General features: G+C 36.7%; 1 protein-coding gene across 1 annotated transcript; it reads left to right on the forward strand.

The window, feature by feature from the left end:
- The first annotated feature begins 9,162 nt into the window (after positions 1-9,162).
- Positions 9,163-20,541, forward strand: LOC104238187 (serine/threonine-protein phosphatase PP-X isozyme 2). Its single transcript, XM_009792483.2, has 8 exons — positions 9,163-9,529; positions 16,504-16,656; positions 17,778-17,840; positions 17,911-17,996; positions 18,319-18,394; positions 18,472-18,740; positions 18,852-18,930; positions 20,077-20,541. Exons 1-8 carry the CDS (start codon positions 9,389-9,391, stop codon positions 20,125-20,127), a joined length of 918 nt encoding a protein of 305 aa, XP_009790785.1. The 5' UTR covers positions 9,163-9,388; the 3' UTR covers positions 20,128-20,541.
- Positions 20,542-22,482: the final 1,941 nt, after the last annotated feature.

Here is a 22,482-nt window from a genome sequence, read left to right on the forward strand (position 1 = left end):
CAAAACAACATCACCCGACTTACTTATGACAAAATTAAAATTTTGACATGTTTTTATTTATTTGTTTTTGGTTATTTTAGCAAAAGGTGGGGTTGGACCCGATGAGGGTTGCCTACGTATCTCACATCCGGTGAGAATCAAACCCGCGTAGTTCGGGCCATCAAGAATAAGTAGATGAACTAACTTTTTTTTTTTTTGAATTTCTGAAAGAGCTACTTTAAAAGAAGAAAGGAAGTATTTTTTGGATTTTTGATTGATTTTCTTTTTTAAAAGAAATACTTCTAAGATATACTTTTTTTTTTGAATTTTCATTTGCTTTTTTTCTAAAGAAAAAGAAGAAAATATTTTTTGGAATTTTACCTTTAATAAAAGAAATGCTTCTAAAAATGTTTTTTGAATTTTGAATTTTCTTTTCAATTTTGAAAGAAGAATCAAAATTATTTTTGGATTTTTTTTTATTTATATTTTTTTTTTAACAATTAGAAAGACTTTCTAAAGAAGTCAATAATGGAAAATATTTTTGGATTTTTTTGTTTTGAAAATTGGGGGGTCTAAAAACTTTTCTAGACTTTTTGGCAAGACAAATGTTCTTGCAACAGATAAAGATATTTATACATTTTTTGGAAATAAAGAAAAACTTTTTTGGATTTTATATATATATATATATATATATATATATGCAATAAATAATAAAACCACTTTCAACGCCCGACTCTTTTTTTTTTTAATAAATAATAAAACTTTTTGGACTTTTTGACATTTTTTTTTAAAAAAAAAACAAGACGACTAATAAAACAAACTAATAAGACATGTTTTTTTTTCATTTTCTCAAAATTTCGGCAGAGCTTCGACACTACTTGGACATTTTCTCTACGCTGTTATTTTCTCTTCTTTTCACGATTTTCTAATATGTGAAAAATGATGACAACATACAAAATCTTTTGAATTTTCATTTTTTTTGTTTATATATATATATATATATATATATATATATTTATTATTATTTTTCAAAAGTGTGGCATGGAGGACATAGGGAATTCCAAGACTTCTTGGATTCCGCAAATGTTCTCCATGTGCTTTTCCCAAAAATGAAACGTGGGGGACATAGGGAATTCCAAGACTTCTTGGATTCCACAAATGTTCCCCTTGTGCTTTTCCCAAAAAATGAGGCGTGGGGGACATGTGGAATCCAAGACTTCTTGGATTGCACAATGTTCCCCATGTGCTTAATTAACATAATAGCATGTTTATCTAAAATATCGTGCAACTTTCTTATTTAATGTGATTAGCATGATAAGGAGTGTCATTTGTCCTCAACTATCATTGGTCCGCCAAATGACCAATTCACTCTTGAATAAATACAACATGTAGCACATAGGATGCAAAAAGATTGTCCATTATTTTCAGGTTGCTTGTCCTAGACGGACCCAACCCCTGTGTTGAGTCCCCTAAGTCAAATGCAACGTGATGCAAACAAACGTTCCTACTAGGGATCCGGCATGAAGCTGAGTTATTCTAGGTTCATAACCTGGGTATGTGTTCTAGATAGTGTACCCGAGCGGACAACTCGAATCGAGGAGGGGGCTACGTACCGGGGACCCGCGGGGTCGTCCGGCTTTGTAACTTGTCCGACCTCTTTCTTATTTCAAGGTATGACACTAACAGAATAGGGAGTCTCGGCCAGCGAGCTTCTCCCCGGAGGTAAGAAGAGAAGGGTTTCGACACAGTTTATATACAGTTCAAATAATATCAAAGCGGTAAAAGCATCATTTAGCACATTAAGTTAAAACATGTAATAAAATCAGATAATAAATGAAGCCAAATAATAACAATTATTCTAAGCTCGAATTCTTAACCCTGAACCAGTGGTTCTGGGTCAGACGAATCCCCAGCAGAGTCGCCAGAGCTGTCACACCTCCTTTTTCCGCACCCGAGAGGGTACAAGGGAGTTTTTTCCAATTAAAGGACAATCGAAACGGGATTTGTTTATTTACTTCAGAGTCGTCACTTGGGAGATTTAGGGTGTCCCAAGTCACCAATTTTAATCCCGAATCGAGGAAAAGAATGACTCCATATTACAGTCTGCGTACCAGAAATTCGGATAAGGAATTCTGTTAACCCGGGAGAAGGTGTTAGGCATTCCCGAGTTCCGTGGTTCTAGCACGGTCGCTCAACTGTTATATTTGGCTTGATTATCTGATTTTATACGAATATGAACTTATGTGCAAATTTTAACTTTTAACCGCTTTTATCATTATTATTTTAAAAGAATGTGAACATCACTTAAAACATGTCTTTGGACTGCGTCACATGAAATGCACCCATAATCCGGAACACATTTTATTTGATGTTTTGGGATTTGGATTTGGGTCGCATGAAATGCACACCCATGTTTAAGAAAGTAAATTATTAAACACGCGCCTAAAGAGACTATCGTGTTATTATTCTGGGAAGGCCGTGAAATTTGCTAAACGGCCCTCCTGAATTCTGAGTAATTTAAAACAAGTATTTACTGAGGGCCCCGCAATTCGTATTTTTATTCGGCGAGGCTCATCTCCTTCTTATTTTTTAAAGGAATTTGCAACGTCGTGGACATGCATCCCGAACCATGTTACAATTAATGTACCCGCGATTTAGAGACACATTTCAACTCCGCTGAGATTTGGATTTGGGTCACATAAATGTGCACCCGAGTTAGGGAGGATAAATTATTAAAGGCGCGCCTAAAGCAACTAGCGCATTATTATTTTGGGTAGGGCCGTGAAATTTGCTAATCGTCCCGTCCCGGAATCTAAGTGTTTAATACATATATTTTATGAGGGCCCTGCAATCTGTGCGTTTTCATTTGGCGAGGCTCGTCTCATTTTTATTATTATTATTATTATTATTATTATTATTTTTTCTTTTTTTAAAAGGGTAAACTTAAAGTTACTACATTTTTACTTTATCTATTTAAAGAGTTAATTCAAAGTTATTAAAATATATCGCAAGCCATGCTATATGTAACGCACTAGTGGTTCACGACAAGTTCTATTTAACTATGTTCCAAATTGGAGCCGGGTCACATGAGATGCACCCCCGGTTCCTTTAATCTAATTACATACAAACAACAATATTGCCACAAATCACTAATTTGACGCTATTTATAAACTATCATTCTTTTTCCTCTTAATCTAATTTAATGAAATATAAGCTAATAATCTAACAATAAATGGCAAACATCTGACAATTAGTGATAAACAAAAATATAAAATTAACAACAGAACATCACATTAACAATCAGTGATAAACTAACATGACGAGATAAACTTTAAAATATGGCAAATATATTACTACTACTCAAATTTACCGAGACAAGGCATGGGAGCAAAGAACACACCGAGACAACAAAAATAACATGAATACTCACGTTTAACAGCAACGTCGAGTTTCAACATCTCGAACTCGCCAAAAACTGGACAGCAACAACTTCGAAGGAAACTCATAACACGAATGGCAACCTCAAGAGCGGTTTCATGGCTGCACTGGTGGTCGTTTATGGAGGTCTGGGGAAGAAGAGAGGTTGGTTTAGGTGGTCATTGGCGATGCGACGCAGCAATGCAGCCACAACTGCTGCTCAAAAGGAGAGGACGACGCTACTGGTTTTTCCGGGCAGCAGTAGTCGAAGGGCGGCGACGACGCAGCAGCAACAGCTGCTGCTCGACGGATTTAATGGAGGATCGAGGAGTGGTCGTATGGGCATTGACGACGGACTGTTTGGCAGAGCTGGAGCTGAGGCATTGCTGGAAGGGGGTTGCGACTGGTTTCCGTGAGGGGGCTTTTTGGTGGTGATGACAGTAAGGTCGAGGGGGCAGTGACGACGATGGTTATGGCGCTTTGGGACGTGAGGGAGTGGGACTGGTGGTTTGGATAGGTGTTTGGACGTGGTGTTTGGGTGGTGGCGTTTGGACAAGATGGTGACGGACTGGAGCTGGAGCTCCGACGAGGGGGGTAGGGATCCTTAGGGTTTTCTCGAGGAAGAAGGCGGTGGGGAAGGTAACGGACTGGTTGCGAAGGAGTTTGGGAGGAGACGGGGTGGTCGTTTGGTGGTGGCGACGAGCAGTGGTCGATGGAGAAGCTGGACGTTTTCTGGTTCTTCGACAGTAGGGTTTCTCTTCTTCTTCTTTAGGAAGAAGAAGCCTCAACAGTGCCCCTCAAAATTTTCTCCAAGTTTCGTTCAAATTTTTCCAAAGTCCTCCCTCAACCATTTTCCTTGTCCGTGTATTTGATACCATTTTGCCAAGAAAAATGAGCCCCACGCGTGGTGGGGTTCAAGACTTGTGTCCCCACGCGTGGTGGGGTTCCCCGTGTACGGTGTTCCGTCTGTGTTCCCCACGTGTGGTGGACTCGGATTATTACGGGCTAGGTCCGAAAATTAGGCCTAAAAGCGGGTAAGTTTAAACCCAAATTTTATTCTTTTGCCCGGATCCGAGAGTAGGAACTCGACGTTGCTTAACTAGTCCTAGGTAAGCAAAATAGCTACCAAAATAAGACTAATATTTAACAAAACTATATCTCTTTTTTTTTAATAGCTACAAATATTAATAAAACTATATTTTTTTGTAATTTTCGTTTTTTATATAAAGATAAAGTATAAAGTAATATTTTTGTATTTTTTCAAAAATTAAAATGACTTCAAAACATTAATAGAACTATATATTTTTGGTAATTTTCGAAATTATATAAAGTACAAAAATAAAGTGCAATTTTGTATTTTTTCAAGTTTATGATAAATAAATAAACTAAAATTTATATACATATATTTTTATAATTTTTCTTTTTGCAACGAAATAAAGTAAAAATAGTCAAAATGGCTATATTAGACCCAATTTCACATATTCACGCTAAAAATGTGAAAATTCTCGGGGAGGGTCAAAAATCAGGTGTCTACAGTATTAACCCTCTTTCTTCAGCAATCTGCAATCTTCTCAACACAACAATAAGTTCTGCTTGTGTATTAGTAGAGTGTTTCATGCTACCCATGAAGCCCGGTACACATTTTTCGCTTGCGTTTCTGAAAACTCCCACGCCTCCCTTGCCCGGGTTCCCAACAGCAGCCCCATCAGTGTTAAGCTATAGTGCTCTCTTGGTGGGGGGATCCATTTGACCCAGATAGATGTTTTGTCAATTGAGATAGTGATATACTTAGTCACCTTTGCCAAGACAACGTTTGCAAGGATCGTGTCTTTCTTTTTGTTGAAGATGTTATTATCCGTAGTGATCCAGAACTGCCAAAAGCTAAAGGTGAAAAGATCTTCCCAAGTAAGGATGTTATTGAAAGGCTTTCTTTTGAGAATGGCCCATGTGATAGGTCAGACCTTGCTATTGAAGGAGATATTCTGAGTTTGAGCTTCAATGGTATTCTTTGAGGTCAAAATTCCCCAAAATGATTTTGCGTTGGGGCACTCAAAGAATATGTGTGCAGATGTATCAATGGCCTAGTTATAGAAACGACACATTGAGTTTAAATATATCCCAATATGGTGAAGGAAGGCTCCAGTGAGGAGCCTTTTATGATAGAAAAGCCATATGCGAGATCCTCGAAAACTACATTACTGCAAAAATAAAAACTCATGAAATTATTAATTTAATAATATTTTAATAAGCGGTACAAACACTCTACGAACAAACCGACAAATTAAGTCTCAATTAGAAACTAGTTCGAAAAATGTGGCCTCCGAGACAATTTCATTGTATATGATTAGGGTTCGACTTGCTCACAACTTTTAAGGAAACTCACTTATTTTTTCATATAGATATTTTTATAGGAAACGTTTTCTATTATCATTCAATCCTACACATACATGCAAACTCCTGAAATTTTATTAAAAGTTTTAAATATACACAAATCACTTAACTTTTACTTTATTGCCATAAGTAAGTAACATTTTTCTTGTTAACAAAAAGTCCTACTTTGTGTAAGATCATATAATGTATTTTATTGTCTGAGTGACTTTCGTGATAGGCAAAGATAAGGGGCTTTATGTTGGGTTTTTTAAATTTCTAGAGGGCGTGAATGAGAAATGGAAGAGGCACCTCTTGGATTGACTCTCTTCATCTCACTCTTTTATTGTGTATAAATTCAGAGGCTTGACCTTATTTTTCAACATGGAAAATCTGAAAATTCTCCACTATTTTCTATATTATTGCATTATTTTTCAAATAAACATAAGTGTCAAGTGTGATTTGCTCTGTTTATTGAGTTTGCTGAAGTTTTGGCACTACAAATCACTGAACTTGCTAAAAGTGATAGCGGAACTAGAAATTTCTTAAGCTTGTTAAAATCTATGTTCAAAAATTATTTCTGCAAATAAAACAGAACACATGAATATAAATAGTATAAGTAAAAGTTCCGAGCCCAACAGAAAACTGTGTTTCCTTAAGGAATTTAACCCCATCACTATTGCCCAAGGTTATCGGATTAATTCCTCCTAGTAATGAACGGAACAACTATTCTGTAATACTAGCAATGAAAATTACAGAACTTCGTCGAACTCAACAAACACAGTAAACTACATTGATACTTACGTTTTGCTTTGGAAAAACAAAACAGAAATGCAGAAAAGAGAAGGTAAAGTATGTAGATTTTTGGTCGTGGAAACGTGAGGCAAAGCCTATAAATTTATAGCCAAACAATCTGGGTTGAATAGGTGCGAAGGTACTTGTTCACATAAGGTAACATTCCGGTAAAAAAAATCCTGCCTCGTTGCGAATTTTAAATTTGCAAATGACCATTAGGACCATTCCTCAAATTTTAAAAACATAAAATCCGCTCGGAAAAATATCAGGAAAAAGAAAATAAATAACGAAAAAAAAGGAAATAAATTTGGTCCAAAAAATCATCAATCAATATTCAATCATATCAATTGACTAAATCTGAATCCAAAGCCGAAGCCGAAGCCGAGCCAAGCGATGACGACGGCGGCGTGAGGTACCACTTCTTCTCAACTCTTTATACGACGATATTTTTCATTATACATAATGCTCACAACCCTTCCTATTGCCGATTGACTGTCGCAATATATGCATATAGGTGCCAAAAGGTTTGAGCCAAAATGGAATATCTTGTTCCAAGAAATTCCGGAGCCATTCAGCTTTTTCATCGGCATTGTCTAAAGCTATAAACTCATAATCCATTATAGATATTGTTGAGGAAGCTTCTACAAGCAACAAAAAGAGAAAGAAGCCGTATGGACCACAGAATTACCCGAACAAGAAGAAGTTTAAAGGTAATTGGACATAAGGTTGTGGACTGTCGTGCACCAAAGAAGGACAAGAACAAGAGTCAAGCAAACATGGTTGAGAAGAATGATGTAAATTTAGGGATGACAATAGGGCGGTGCGGGTGCGGGGCGGTGCAGGTTTTAGCATATGCGGGGCGGGGCGGGTTTTAGCATATGCGGGTGCGAGGCGAGTCAAAATAATTTTTTCAAAATTCTTTGTGGGTGCGGGTGCAAGTTTTAACTTTTTGCAAAATTATAATGTTTCAGCTATTGTTAATATTATTACAACCTAGAAATATTTACTTTTTTTAATTTTGAACTTGTGATTCCTTTCACCTATGCATTGATTTTTTTAGTCTCAAACTAATTTAGTTTTTTACGAGGAATATATTTCATATTGAATATTTATTTAGTTAACTGTAAATACATATTTTTCTGTTATTTGCATCTCTAGGAAGAAAATATTATGTTATATATTTTTAGTGTTTTAAAGTCCCACTTTAATTGTATAGTTATTTTATTTGAGTCAAGTAATAATTAGTTGACTCAAATTTTATGTATCTGATTTCATTATCGTGTACAATACATGTGAATCACTAGAAATGACACACTGATGTATCAAACTAAATTTCAATATTGATGCATGTAAAATAAAAAATAAGTATATTAAAAAACTTTAAAACCGAACACTGTCAATACTTAAAACTGACAGCATTTGGTAGGATTTATAGTTATAGGCTTATGGCTATTCAAAATTGGACTTCTTTGGCTTGCAACTTGGATTCCAATGAGAACTTTTAGATCGACAATGCATATATGAATATAATTGAAAATAAAATTAAATAAGATAAAAATATTACAAATTGAAAGAAATAATAAAGGAAAATTTTTGAAGAGCGGGTCGGGTCAGGTCGGGGCGGGACGAGTGGATGCGGGTGAACATGCTATGTGGGGCGGGACGGGGCGGGTTGAAATTTTGTGGGTTAAGGCAAAACCCGCCTCGCACTCGCCCCGCCCCGCCCCATTGCCATCTCTAGATGTAATGGAGGACTTATGTGCCATGCTATTACAGAATAGTTGTTCCATTATATCTTGGGAGGAATTAATCCAATAACTTCGGGCAATAATGAGGGGGGTTAAATTCCTTAAGGAAACAGAATTTTATGTTGGGCTTGGAACTTTTACTTATATTGTTTATATTCCTGTTTATGTTTTATTTGGAGAAATAATTTTCGAACACATACACTTTATGATTGAAAAAAAAGATATTTCAGTGATTTTCATAATAGTTTGGTATTTGAATGGTCTTTCCATAATGACAATGGTTAGTAACTTTGGTGTAATAAAGTAAAAGTTGAATGATAATAAGTAAAATTAATCAATTATTTTCGAAAAAAATTGAATTAATTGTCTCCAAATGCAATAACAAGTTGGCTCTTTAGTCTTCTTCAGTAACGGCATAGATATAAAATATAAAGTAGTCTTAAAAAACCGTATAATAATATAGCGTCAACTAAAATTTAGGATTTTTTCCCTTTGCTATTTATGAAATTAGCTAGATTTGGTACATGAATTATACACAGTAAATTATTTATCCTATTCCTGTTATTGAAAAGTACAATAACAAAACCACAAAAAGCAAGAGGCACACACTGTTTCTGTATCTCATTTCACTAGTTTCTTTTGATAAATCACTACATTATCCTTTTATTCAAACCATTCATTCTTTTCTCAAGGCAATGGGATGGTCCATTTTTTCAAACCAATCATTTCCTTAAGGCGGAATCACTTGTTTGGTTGAACGCGGAATCAATTTTTTTTTCTTCATTTGTAGTTAAATTAAATAATAAATATTTACGTAATTATAAAATTAAATAAATATGTGCCATTCTTTTTTAGTAGTTGGGACATAAGTACTGTACTAAAAAAAAAGTAAAAAGTAGAGCAAGCTTTAAGCGGCAAGTCGGCACAGCGGGAATCACGACGGCGCAGCAGGGGAGTGAACTTTGAAGAGAGCCATTCTCTTCAGCTGCTATTACCCTACCCTATGCGCTTCAATCGGAGAAGATATTAGTAGTAGATTTTGGTTACAGAGCTCGCCGGTGACTTGAAGAAGTTTGACGAAGATGTCAGACCTAGACAGGCAAATAGAACAGCTCAAGAGATGCGAACCGTTAAAGGAATCGGAAGTGAAAGGTCTTTGTCTTAAAGCTATGGAAATCCTCGTTGAAGAAAGCAATGTGCAGAGAGTGGACGCCCCTGTCACTGTAAGTCGAAATTAAAACCCTATATCGGAGTGATATAAGAGAGATGAACTATAAGTTTTGACTGAGCTGAAGTGTGGGTTAGTTGTCAAGTGGGGGAATTAATATATTTAGTCTCCCAATTGATCTACGGGATTCAGTCTAGGTTACTTGTTGATGATGTAGGGTTTCTATCTGTTAGTTCGTCAACTTTTTTTTCTTAAAACCTTTTCAATTCCGTTTGAAAGCGCAAAGTCTTCCCAATGTATTATAGAGTCATTTGGATGCTCTCCTTTTCATTTTATAGGTTGAGTTGTTGGAAAATTCGTGTAAGAATATTCTATTGTTGTTCTACGGGTTATTTTTGAGTGTGAAGTTGTAGGCATGTAAGTTTGAGTAATATTGTGTTACTGTCTTAAATTTAGTTGCAAGTGCCCAGGAAATCTCAATTTTCATTGAAATTAACTAAATGATGATACATTAAGCCGGCAAATGCGAACACAATTGTGCTAGTTGCTCAAGACAAATGGTGTTTCGTGAGCCTAAATGGCAGTATCAAGTTGCACATAGTAGAAATTCTGGAATAAGAATTATAAGATCCAAATGAACAATAGGCATATACAAGCATTTTACATTTTTCCTTTGTTTAGATGCGCCTAAATTCATATTTTATTTGAAGATTCGGCTCTTATGATGAAACAATCATTCTTCTATCGATGACATGGTAGACTTGAGTCAAAGTATTATGGAATGTGTCAGAGATTATGTTGAGATGAACATGTTATTTGTGTTAGTCGAATTTCAAGAGAATTAATGCAACTGAAAATTAGAATGTCTGCATTAATTTTTTACGTTTAGGTTAATTGTATTTGATATTCATAGTGATGGCATCATAATTAGGCATTCACGCTAAGTAGGTAGATTCCCTTATTTTTCTGTAGCATAAACTCTATATAAGGGGCTCCTTTATTTGTTGTTCACCACTCAAATCAATAAGAATTTTGCCGCTCCTCTTCTATTATCTCTATAGATAGCTTCTGCCTACCTTAGGCTGCACAGTCGCCCAAAATTTTCTTCTTCTTGATGAAGTGTTACTATTCTTGTCTATTAATGGTTATCGTTTTGGCAGCGTTACACCTTCATTTAGGTTACTGTTTCACTGACATCACATCTGTTTTGTGTATATCTTTTGTGTGCTCCCTCAGTCTACCTATTTCTGACATCTGGAGTTAGTGTCGTTAAGATGAACACAATATTGGAGACTATAGCCTTAAATATTTCCTTTTGTGCATGTGAAGCCAGAAAGCTCAAGCCCATTGGTGCTTTTGTAGTACACATCTCATGCACCATTAATTACTAAGATTGGTGACATTAGTCCATATCAGCTAACCTGTCAAATCACATTTGTGTGGGTTTAGGAGTGATGTTATTGGTCCTTAGACCTGTGAAGCCGGTACTCCAATTTTTCCTAGCTAGTGTAACATGTTATTGGCAATCAGCGCTATGTTATCATCAGGTAGCACCATTGGTTTCCAATGATATGGTCCAATTGACACTTGACAGTATGCTTGTGTTTGTCAACGTTTTGATCAAGTTGGCTGCATGCATATTCAAGTCAGCCATGACTCTTTGTAGTCATGGTAGCTTCACAATCCATTTAATTTTGTTTCATGGTAGCGCCAATCCAATTTTATTTTCACCTACACTATTTAAGACACTACTCAGATGCCTGTTCTGGCAACAACTATTGTTTTTTGTTAATGTATTTGACTTGACTTTCTAGTCTTGAATTGATTTGCACACACATTGGTTCATCACTTGAATTTGAAGGGTGTGTCGTTAGTTAAGAGAATTGGTTAGGATGTGTGTAGGGTCGTTTTTTAAAGCATCAAGATTTTATTGAAATGTTTGGGCAAAAAAACCCTACACAAGTGGTATACCAAAGAAAGAAAGAAAGAAGAAAACCAACAAAAAGATATGATTTTATACAAAAGTCACTCAATCTTCTATACAAAGAGGAGTCTCATGGGTGCACCAAAAGGAAATACGGAATAAGAGGCTATTCCACAACTGTGCAAAGTTACTCTCTATCCCCTCAAAACCTCTCCGATTTCTTTCCTTCCAAACCACCCACATCAGTGCTAAAGGTGCTGCCTTCCCTGCCCTGCATCTACTCCTCTGTCTTTCTGTGTCTAGGGTCATTTAATGTGTCTATGTTTAATGTATAACATATTATTATTTGTTGATAAATCAAATAAACTTCATTAGTACAGATCAAGATGATATTAGCTTTACATAAATATATTAAAAAAATAATTGTATAGAATGTTAATAGAATATTCTGAATGATTATGATGAGGTTTAATGGAACGGCATGGTCTGTGAGGATTCATACAGACAGACCCCAACTTGCTTGGGATTGAGGCATATTATAGTTAGCAATCCTGAAAATTAAGAAAGTTCCTTCATCTCATGTAGCGTAAGCTCGTCATTTTTTGGACAGAGTATAGCCTAAGCTCTTATATTTACAAGCTCTCATATATTGTGCAACACTAACAGTAAGAGTTTTTCTTCTTTCTCTTTTCATGGTATTGAAATTTTTTCTTTATATTCTTTTTTGATGAAATTGCTTCTCTTTTGTTGAAGTTGCTTCTTTATATAATGTGCAGTATTAGTTGAGGATGGAGCAATGGTAGCATGCTTACTGTTTTTTCTTCTGGGAGTGAGGATGTTTGATTAGAGATCGCTATAGTGATGCTAGTCCACTTTCTGTTATTCAGCTGTTTGTTTTAGAAAAAAGTTAATCAACCTAAAACTTGTTTCTACCTAGGACTTATCTAGCAACTGTTTGTTATGTAGAAGTATTGGTCATTTATATTGTAAAGAAACCAATGTCACGACCCCAAATCACAAGTGCCGTGATGACACCTATCGTGATACTAGGCAAGCCGACAACTCACAAATACAGGCATCTTTAATTCAAAATATACTAACATAGGTTTGAATAAATAAAATCTCATAAAAATTGGATGAAAACACCTCAACTCAATATAGAATTTTCCTAAAATTCGGGTGTCACGGAGTACATGAGCATCTATACAATAACATGATCTGACAACTGAAACAGTCTAGGAAGGTAGAACAATATAAACAAAACTAAAAGATAAAGGGGAGTCAAGGTTTGCGGACCCCAAAGCAGCTACCTCGATAATCTCCGAACCGATGAAGCTCCAAAAATCAGCAACCACCGTGCCCAAAAATACCTGGATCTGCACATGAAGTGCAGAGTGTAGCGTGAGTACAACCAACTCAATAAGTAACAAGTCTAGCCTTTGGGCTGAAATCAATGACGAGCTCAACCAATAAAGTTCAAATACAGAGTTTAACAGTACAGAAATGACGGAAATATAACAATAATATCTTAGAGAAACTCATAATCTGGAGGTACTAGTACAGGAATGTAGACATGCTTCCAGGTTTAACAGTTAAGCTTAACACAGATAAGATATGGCAAGTCTTAATGACATGAGGAATATAACATCTCTATATCTATATGCCAATATGCATATTGTATGTGATGCAACACAATGAAAGCCTCATGTACTCACACTCTCAGAGTACTCAACCTGACTGTCCCAATTCTCACTCATCACACTCAGTCACTCAGCACTGTACAGTACCTGCTGCGCCGTGCAACCCGATCCCATCATGAAACAATAGAACCTGCGCTCACTGCTGGTATGTTAGACTCTGGAGGCCCAAGTGCTAATAAACCTGCTGCGACACGCAACCCGATCCCATCATGAAGCAATGATACCTGCTGCGACGTGCAGTCTGATCCCATCACGAGTCAATAATACCAGCTGCGGCGTGCAGCCCGATCTCATCAATATCACTCACAAACAGGCATTCGGCCTCACTGAGTCATCAATCTCTCCAGTCTCTCGGGATCACAACACTCATGCCAAGCAGCCCAAATCAATGATACATGATATGACAATATATGATAACATAGACTGAGATATGATATGCAATTATGAATGCGACTGAGTACATAACTACAATTAAGCAAATAACTCAACAACAAAGAATGATCGTTGTGGGTCCCAATAGCACCATCACATAGCTTAAACATGGTTCTAACATAAATTACAACTCAAGTTCTCCAACACATAGAGTACAGTAATAATATTAAGATAAGATGACTAAACAGTTCCACGAAATCGACTGAATCACAATTACTACAGTGCACGCCCACACGCCCGTCACCTAGCATGCACGTTACCTCAACACCAATCACATAACACGTAATTTCAGGGATTCATACCCTCAGAACCAAGTTTAGAAGTGTTACCTCAAACCGTGCAAATCTTTACTCCAGTAAGCCCTTGCCTCGCGAATCGGCCGCCGAACGCCTCAAATCTAGCCACAAACAATTCGATACAATCAACCCAAGCTATAGGAACTAATTCCATATGAAAATGCTAAGTTCTTAATCAAAAGTGAAAAAGTCAATTTAAAAAGTCAACCCCGGGCCCACGTCTCGGAATCCAATAAAAGTTACAAAATCCGAATACCCATTCAACTACGAGTCTAACCATACCAAATTTACCAAATTCCGACACCGAATCGTCACTCAAATCCCCAAATTTCACTCTCCAATCCCTAGCTCAAGACACCCAAAATTCCACCTTAAAAACACATAAACTAGGTGGGAAATCCAATGGGTAATATAAAAATGATCAAAAGTGTCTTACCTCAAGAAATCACTTGAAACCCCCTCAAAAATCGCCTTAATCCGAGAAAAGTCCAAAAAAATGATAAAAATCTCGGATACTCGAATTTAACACTGCCAGGCCTTTTCGCACCTGCACTCCACTTAACCGCATCTGCGGTCCCGCTTTTGCGGATTTCCCATCGCTTCTGCGATCCAAAGCCTCCAAGCCCACTTCCGCATATGCGATTGCCCATACGCAGATGCGCATCTGCACCTGCGCCCCCAGACTCCCTTTCCAGACCTCGCACTTGCGGCCCCTCCGCAGGTGCGGACAAACCCTTGCACCTGCAACCACTGCCCAACTTCTCCCAAACCGCACCTGCGACCATTCCTTCGCTTTTGCGGTCACGCACCTGCAACCAAAACTCCGCAGGTGCCATGGCACCCGACATCAGCAGCCCAGAATTTCTCCCAAGTCCAAATTTCAATCTAATTCCCATCCGAATCATTCCCGAGGCCCCAGGGACCTCAACCAAATATACCAGCAAGTCCAAAAACACGATACGAACTTAGTCGAGGCCTCAAATCACATCAAACAACATCAAAACACGAATCGCACCCCAGTTCAAGCCTAATGAAAACTAAGTAATTCCAACTTATACAATTGATGCCGAAACCTACCAGTTCAAGTCCGATTGACCTCAAACTTTGCACACAAGTCATAAATGACACAACAGACCTATTCAAACTTCCGGAATCAAAATTCGAGCTCGGTAACCACTAGGTCAACTCTCGGTCAAACTTGTCTAACTCTCCAAACTTTTAATTTTTCCAATTTTCGCCATTTCAAGCCAAAATCACATACAGACCTCCAAATCAATATCCGGATATACTCCTAAGTTCAAAATCACCATACGGAGCTCAGAACTATCAAAACTCCATTCCGGAGTCGTCAACATCCGGTCAACTCCTTCAACTTGGGCTTCCAACCTTGGGACTAAGTGACCCAATTCATTCTGAAACATCCCCGGAACCAAACCAACTACCCGGGCAAGTCACATAACAACAATTGAGCATAGAATAAGCAGTAAGTAGGGGAACGGGGCTACAACACTCAAAACGACCAGCCGGGTCGTTACAACCAACTAGCTTGGGATTGAGGCTTGGTTGTTATTGTTGTTACTGCTGCTTACTGGGGTTAATCCTGGGGTTCTTGCTGAAAAAAATACTACAGCAGCTGGAGAGGGCTCAAGAATCTGGTTGGGGTCTGGTGGAATGTCGAGAAACAAACGAAGTAAAGAGAGATGACTGTAGAGGATTTGCTTGGGATGGCAAACAATCACCAATAAACAAACAATGCTTATGTTAGTTATGATAGCTAGGATTTGACTTTCACAATTCAAGAGCATCACAATAGGTGAGAATAGCATAATCATAAGTATATTTTACCTATCAAGGAAAAAAAAGGAAACACCAAGTCATTAGACTCTTTTTATTGGTACCAAGTCATTAGACTTGTCCTGACAACTTCAAGTAAATTGCCATAAAGAATGAACTTACTTCCAAATGAAATAAAGACGGAGAAAAAACAATATGCCTTTCTAAGTTTTCTGCAAAATGGATGAGCTAAAATTCGTAAAACATTTGTGAACTGAATGGTCACAAAGAAGGGAAAAAGTTATTGACCTTAGAACAAAAGTATGGAGTAATGTCAAGCACAATAAGTCTTCTGAAATGGTATAAGAACGACGTATTCATGCATTGGTAATTATTGAAGTAACATTCTATAGTTTGGTTTACCCTTGGAGTTGTTTTACCATAAATTGGATGTTAATTTTCTTCAATCAGTTGATCTATTCCAGTTAGGATTAACATAAGAAAAATTTAGTGGCCGGAAGAGGCAAAGTTCTGAGCCACCTTCTACCTTTGAAAAAGCTGACCGTTGCGACCTGATGATTAAAAGCTCTGATTCCTTTGTTTTTTCCTGAAGTAGACCATCTCCTAATGCTTAGTTTCTTGATACTGATTGAGTGCTGCTGTCTTAATGACTGCATAAAATGAATATACTGCAATGTGTGGTATGTGACTTGTGAAATCCTAAAAGTTACAGGAGCAAATGTGATTATTTCTGAACTCTTACCATATATCGTCTATTTGGTCTTATCATTTACAAGTGACACTCCTACGTGCTATGTTTGTTTCTTTATTTTTTTTTTTTCCGATGTGAGTTCCACTTATCTATGTTCTGGTATTGCTTCAAATTTGTTTCTTGTGTGTATAGATATGTGGTGATATCCATGGGCAATTTTACGACATGAAAGAGCTATTCAAAGTGGGAGGTGATTGTCCAAAGACAAATTACTTGTTTCTCGGAGATTTTGTTGATAGAGGATTTTATTCCGTTGAGACATTTCTTCTTCTACTAGCTCTGAAGGTACTTTCTGGTTCTAACTGTTTCCTGTGTTACCTGGTAGATATCATATTCATGCAAGGTTTATCTGACTTACATTATTGTTGAACCTATATGCTATAGTCTTCACTTTGGAAAGTTGGTTATAAGGATATCTCTACTTCCTGCACTTTTGTGTTTTTCCTAAAAGACAAGCTGACAGCTCAGGAAACTACCCTCCTTAGTCTGTATATTCTACATTATGTACTGCTGCCTTTGTTTGGTTCATGATGTTTTGTAAATTGTAATGGAAATGAAGTGGAAATTATGTTGGATTGGATGCAAAATAGTTGGTCAGACTCATTTAAACTTCCATGTGACAGGGGTAACTGGCGTGTGCTTGTTTACTTTGCTGCCTGGGGGACCCCTGGAATGCTTGAAGAAAAGGCAAATAAGTTATATAAAGATATCTCTGTTAATTTTTTATTATCAGTAACCAAAAAAAAAAAAAAAAAACTCAGTTGAATTTAGAATAAAAGATTTGACATTACATTTTTTTTTTTTGGATACTTATGGGCTCCGGGCCAGCTTGCGAGCATCTCGACTTATTCCACGGGGTACTAGCTAGCTCCCACCAATACAGGTGCTGTCATGGGTTTTAACCCACTTCATTGACCACTAAGCCACACCTTTGGGTGCTTTTCAGATCATTGTTAACTATGAGGATGCTTTTCCTCCTTTTTTCTTCTTGGTGACATGACAATCTGGTTTTGCTTCTTGAAGTTGTAAATAAGTTGGGCTCAGGACCATCTGTGACATGTTATTCGTTTATCTAGCTTGTTGGTTCTGTGCATGCACTCCCCCTCCCCCTCTTCTTCATCTTTGCCTTTTTGTCGAAGATTTCCATTTGGTTGTGCCTCATCCTAGATTGATGTGTCTTTGGAAAATAACTGTGCGTTCATCTCTTATAAAACCCATGCCGAAATAGAAGCAAAATTGTTGCTTCAATGTGCTAATATTCTCTGTGCCTTTCCTTGTTGAGTTGCTTATAGTTGGTTCTTTATTTCCATGTTCATGTTTAGTGAATATGTTGCCTTTGCCCCTTCAATTAATTGGTGATGCATCATTATCCAAAAAAAGAGAATAAATTGGTGATGTATAATCAGGTGAGATATCCAGATCGAATCACTCTTATCAGAGGTAACCATGAGAGCCGCCAGATCACACAGGTTGGTCCTTCATTTTATCCCTAACTTCTTAAACTTAAATTATAATCTTATTTTTTCTTCAAAATTCCAGGTGTATGGATTCTATGATGAGTGCCTGCGGAAGTATGGTTCAGTAAATGTTTGGAGATATTGCACGGATATCTTTGACTACTTAAGGTTTTCTACTTTATTCTAGTGGCTAAAATAGGAGAACTGATTGTTCAATGCATTTTCAGTAGATGCATTGCTTTCAAGCTTGTCATTGGACCTGTCTGTTATGCGCTTTATCCAACCTTTTCTGTTTCCATTGAACCTAATACATGACTTGCAAGTTTGTCCATTTGCTTGACCATACTTGACCAGAGAGATTCAGGACATTGGTATCCTGCATGTCCTCTTTTCTCGTTCCAGCAGTGTTTATGGCTGTCTGATCAAGTCGTGGTACATTTATCTATCAGTAAGACTAAACTTATATTACCTTGTCTTGATCGTAACGCAGCTTGTCCGCTCTTATTGAGAATAAGATATTCTCTGTTCATGGTGGTCTTTCTCCTACAATATCTACATTAGACCAGGTCCGGAACTAATCTCTGACTCCTTTGCTTGAATTTACATGTGGTGAAATACATTGACATCATCACCTCTATCTCAGATTCGAACTATTGATCGAAAGCAAGAGGTTCCCCATGAGGGTGCCATGTGTGACCTACTATGGTCAGATCCAGAGGACATTGTTGATGGATGGGGACTGAGTCCTCGTGGTGCAGGTTTCCTTTTTGGTGGCAGTGTTGTTACTTCATTTAACCATACAAATAACATAGATTACATATGCCGTGCACATCAGTTAGTAATGGAAGGATTTAAATGGATGTTCAATAATCAGATAGTTACAGTCTGGTCTGCTCCGAACTACTGTTACAGGTCAGTTAAGTCACACGGTTAGTTTGCATTTTGTTCTTTTTTATAAGGGTATGTTCATTTCATGTATTTTTTTTTACGAGAATTATTTGCATTCGTCCTGGTACATCACAGATGTGGGAATGTTGCCGCAATTCTTGAGCTAGATGAGAATCTTAATAAGCAATTCCGTGTGTTTGAAGCCGCTCCACAGGTATGTGTATATAATCGTTCTACTTTCTAGTTTTTCTGGTTGGTGAATGAGCAAAGAGGTCATTAATTTATCAATGTGCTATTTTCAATCGTAATGGTTAAACAGAAATTCTGCATCCCATCGTCCCATACATTTCTTTGATCAGTGAGGCATTTATAAAATATAACAGCTTCACCAAGAAGTGGCTAAAATGTACACAGAAAAGAGGTACGAACTCAGCAAATAGACACTGCCTATTTGAGAAATTGGGATTGTTGAAAGAAAATAGAAAATCTCATGACACCGTCTCAGTGTCCATTCCAGGCTATCCATCAAATGTGTCCCTTTTCGTGAAAGTACTTTTTCTACCCTCTTGGAATACCTTCTGAATATCACGTCACTTGAAAATGTAACATCGGTCCCCCTCTTATTTTCTGATAATACATCAGACACACTCTTGTTATTAATGATAGTTCTAATTCATCAAAAACTTGACTTAATCATCAACTTTGAGCCAGTCTCTTAAATGTGAAAAAGTTTATTTCCTACTACAAAAATGAAAAGACACATTTACTTGACCATTTTTCCTTAGCCAGAAAAAAAGAGAAGAAGAAGAAGAAAATATTTCATTTCCTATTTAATACGTATGTCACTGAACCCACAGAGATTTAGGTTAGTCAATGTGAGATTCCAGGATTGCACCATCCAAACCTTGACTAAGAAATAACCTACTTCCCGTAGTGCTGACCCACCCTAGCACCCTCACTATGGACCTTTGAATGTATTCCAACCTCAAACTTAAGCACCTTAGATATATTAGTGATATAATCAATTTCCTTGAAGCATCAATTTCCCTGTCCTCTCAGAAAATCTCAGAGATACAGTAACTGCCTGACATTTTCAACTTGCCTAAATATTCAACCAAGTACATATCCTGGCTTTGCAGAAATTGATCTGGCAGGATTGATAGTTGTGCATATAACTAGTAACCAAAGCATTAGCGCCAGTTATGTGAACTTATATGCATTCCTGTGGAAGAAAAGATACTTGCTCATTGCAATTATAGGCTGAGACAAGCATGCAGTCACTTTTACTCTTATACCAGGATGCCTTTGTGAGACTCTTCTGCACAGTTTTACATTTGTGCCTGTTTTTGGTGAAATACAGGAATCGAGAGGAGCACCTGCTAAAAGGCCTCCACCAGATTACTTCCTGTAAAACCACAAAAGGATCCAGTTTTTGCCATCAATATACCCACACTGTTGACAAGATGGTTGTAGAGCGCATGCAGGAGATGCTCTCAAATGATTCATACTAGATCACTTAACCACTTCATACTAGATCACTTACTGGTTATCTGGTAGAAGGCTTCTTGGGTTCACAGAAAGAATGGTACCATTGTGTGGGTTTTCTTATATCTTACTGAGATCCGATTGCCATATTGGCCATTTCGAAATCCGATATTTTTTTCCTTGTAATGATGGTGTGTAATAGAATGGGACATGATGTGAAAATTGCATTTGGGCAGCTTCACTCTCCTGTAAAGGAGTTGTACGACTGAAATCGAGGACCGCATTTGAGCATCTTGTTACATATGGACTTTGCCAATCAGAAAATGTTTTTTGGTTCTCATGTTACATTTAATGCAATTCAGGCTGTGTTAGCAAAACTTCAGGCTGTGTTAACAAAGCTTGTACACATTTTGTAAGGTTGGATTGTTCGATTTGGTGCAAGATATGAGGTGCGGGAAAGTTTTGTTCACATTCTGATTGAGATACGGTTAGGCTTCATATTTCTGCGCCATAAGGGTAGTTAGATTGATTATACTGCCTCGAAGAGTGGTGTTTGGACAACAAATCAAGAGGTAGCTCATAAATTTTTTAGTGGAAAAGGTAATTCTATTATGTGGATAGGATTGTGTTCTGCCCCATCTCAATTCTAAAATGAGACGTCGACCTTTTCTGGTTGGGTCGTTAAAAAGTAACGTCTGAATTTCTTGACAAAGTTGTTTAATAGACACGTCCTCTTTGAATTTTAAATGAGTATATGCTACCTAAAAATATAACATTCGGTGTTGGTTTAACTAAAAGGATGATAAATATTATGTGCTCGAAGTCTCTCTCTCTCTCTCTCTCACACGTAGCCATTAATACACGAAAGAGTTTGTTCTGTTCTGTCCTAAAGTGCGGCGAATGCGTGAAACACCTGATCACCTCCCTTCCCGACATCAACTCATGGTTACAATGACGAAAATAGCCTTGTCGATCGCCAACTTCTTTCGATCAGAACAGTCTAGTCAGCATGAGATTATATTTGCACCATTGGAGTACTCAAAATATGATTATAACATATAGACTAGCGGTGTACAAAGAAAACTGACAAACTGCATCAACCCGATAATCCGAGTCAATCCGAGAAAAAAAAACTGACTATGGTTTGGTTTGGCTTGATTTGGTTTGGTGTTGGAAAAAAAAACCCGACCATAATTGGTTTGGTTTGGTTTTAACCAAAGAAAGTCAAACCAAAATCAAACCAACCCAACATTAGATATATAAAAATTTTAGATATATTTAATATATAAATATATTTATTGTGATGTAATTTATAAATTTTTCTTATTTTTTTTATAATTTTATCTTTTAAGGTATTATTTCTAAATATATTTAAGGTATATAAATATATTAGAACTTTTGAACGTTCCAATAAGTTGTATAACCATTAATATTAGTAAATTAAATAATGCTAACAAAAGCCCAAACCAAAATCAAATCAATACTAGTGCTAACAAAATATATTCAATGTAATACTACGAACGAGAATGTATTGAATATCCAATTTTTTGTTTTGCAATAATTTTGGATAAAAACCTATTTTTATTTTTTCTTTAGCGTTTAGTCATATAATTAATACTCCCTTATTAGTCCACTTATTTTAACATGACTTAGTACTTTTAGATTATGTTTATTTTTATTATGGCTTTTTAATTAGCAATATTTATATTACATAATTTTATTATCTTTGTTGTTGAATATTTTAGGATAATGTCATGACGCATCTCATTTTTTATATCATTTTCTTGAAAATTAGTTTATATAGTTGCATCTTACTAGAATTAAAGAAATATTTTGAGCACAAGTTATATGTTTTGTTCTACGAAGATTTTACCGGAAAAAACCGAGAAAACTCGAGAAAACCCGAAAAAAAACCAAGATTGAAAAACCCGAGTTTTATTGGTTTGGTTTGATCTTTAGATTTAATAATCCGATACAATTGATTTGATTTGATAATTATAAAATCCGAACCAACCCGACCTATATACACCCCTACGTGTAGTAATAAATGAGATTAGTAAAAGGAATAAAAGAATTAGCCTCTATAAAAAGATTAAAATTTAATTTCCCCCCAAGTTAAATCCTAAGGAATATGATAAGAGTTCCGTGCAACGTGCGACGGCAAATCATGTGCAAGGAGCAATTACGACTCCACAGTAAATACCACAGTACAATTATTCTATTCTAAGTACCAACCATCCTGTTGCTTTCAATTCCATATCTTCAACCAAATGTAATGTCG

The sequence above is a fragment of the Nicotiana sylvestris genome, chromosome 7, assembly GCF_000393655.2.
Source record: "Nicotiana sylvestris chromosome 7, ASM39365v2, whole genome shotgun sequence".
Lineage (NCBI taxonomy): Eukaryota > Viridiplantae > Streptophyta > Magnoliopsida > Solanales > Solanaceae > Nicotiana > Nicotiana sylvestris.

What these genes read in the sequence shown, in the direction of transcription:
- LOC104238187 (XM_009792483.2), top strand. Translation starts at nt 9,389, where the DNA reads ATGTCAGACCTAGACAGGCAAATAGAACAGCTCAAGAGATGCGAACCG. An exon ending in TTCTTCTACTAGCTCTGAAG is followed by an intron (nt 16,657 to 17,777) that starts GTACTTTCTGGT and finishes ATGTATAATCAG; the next exon opens with GTGAGATATCCAGATCGAAT. An exon ending in GATATCTTTGACTACTTAAG is followed by an intron (nt 17,997 to 18,318) that starts GTTTTCTACTTT and finishes ATCGTAACGCAG; the next exon opens with CTTGTCCGCTCTTATTGAGA.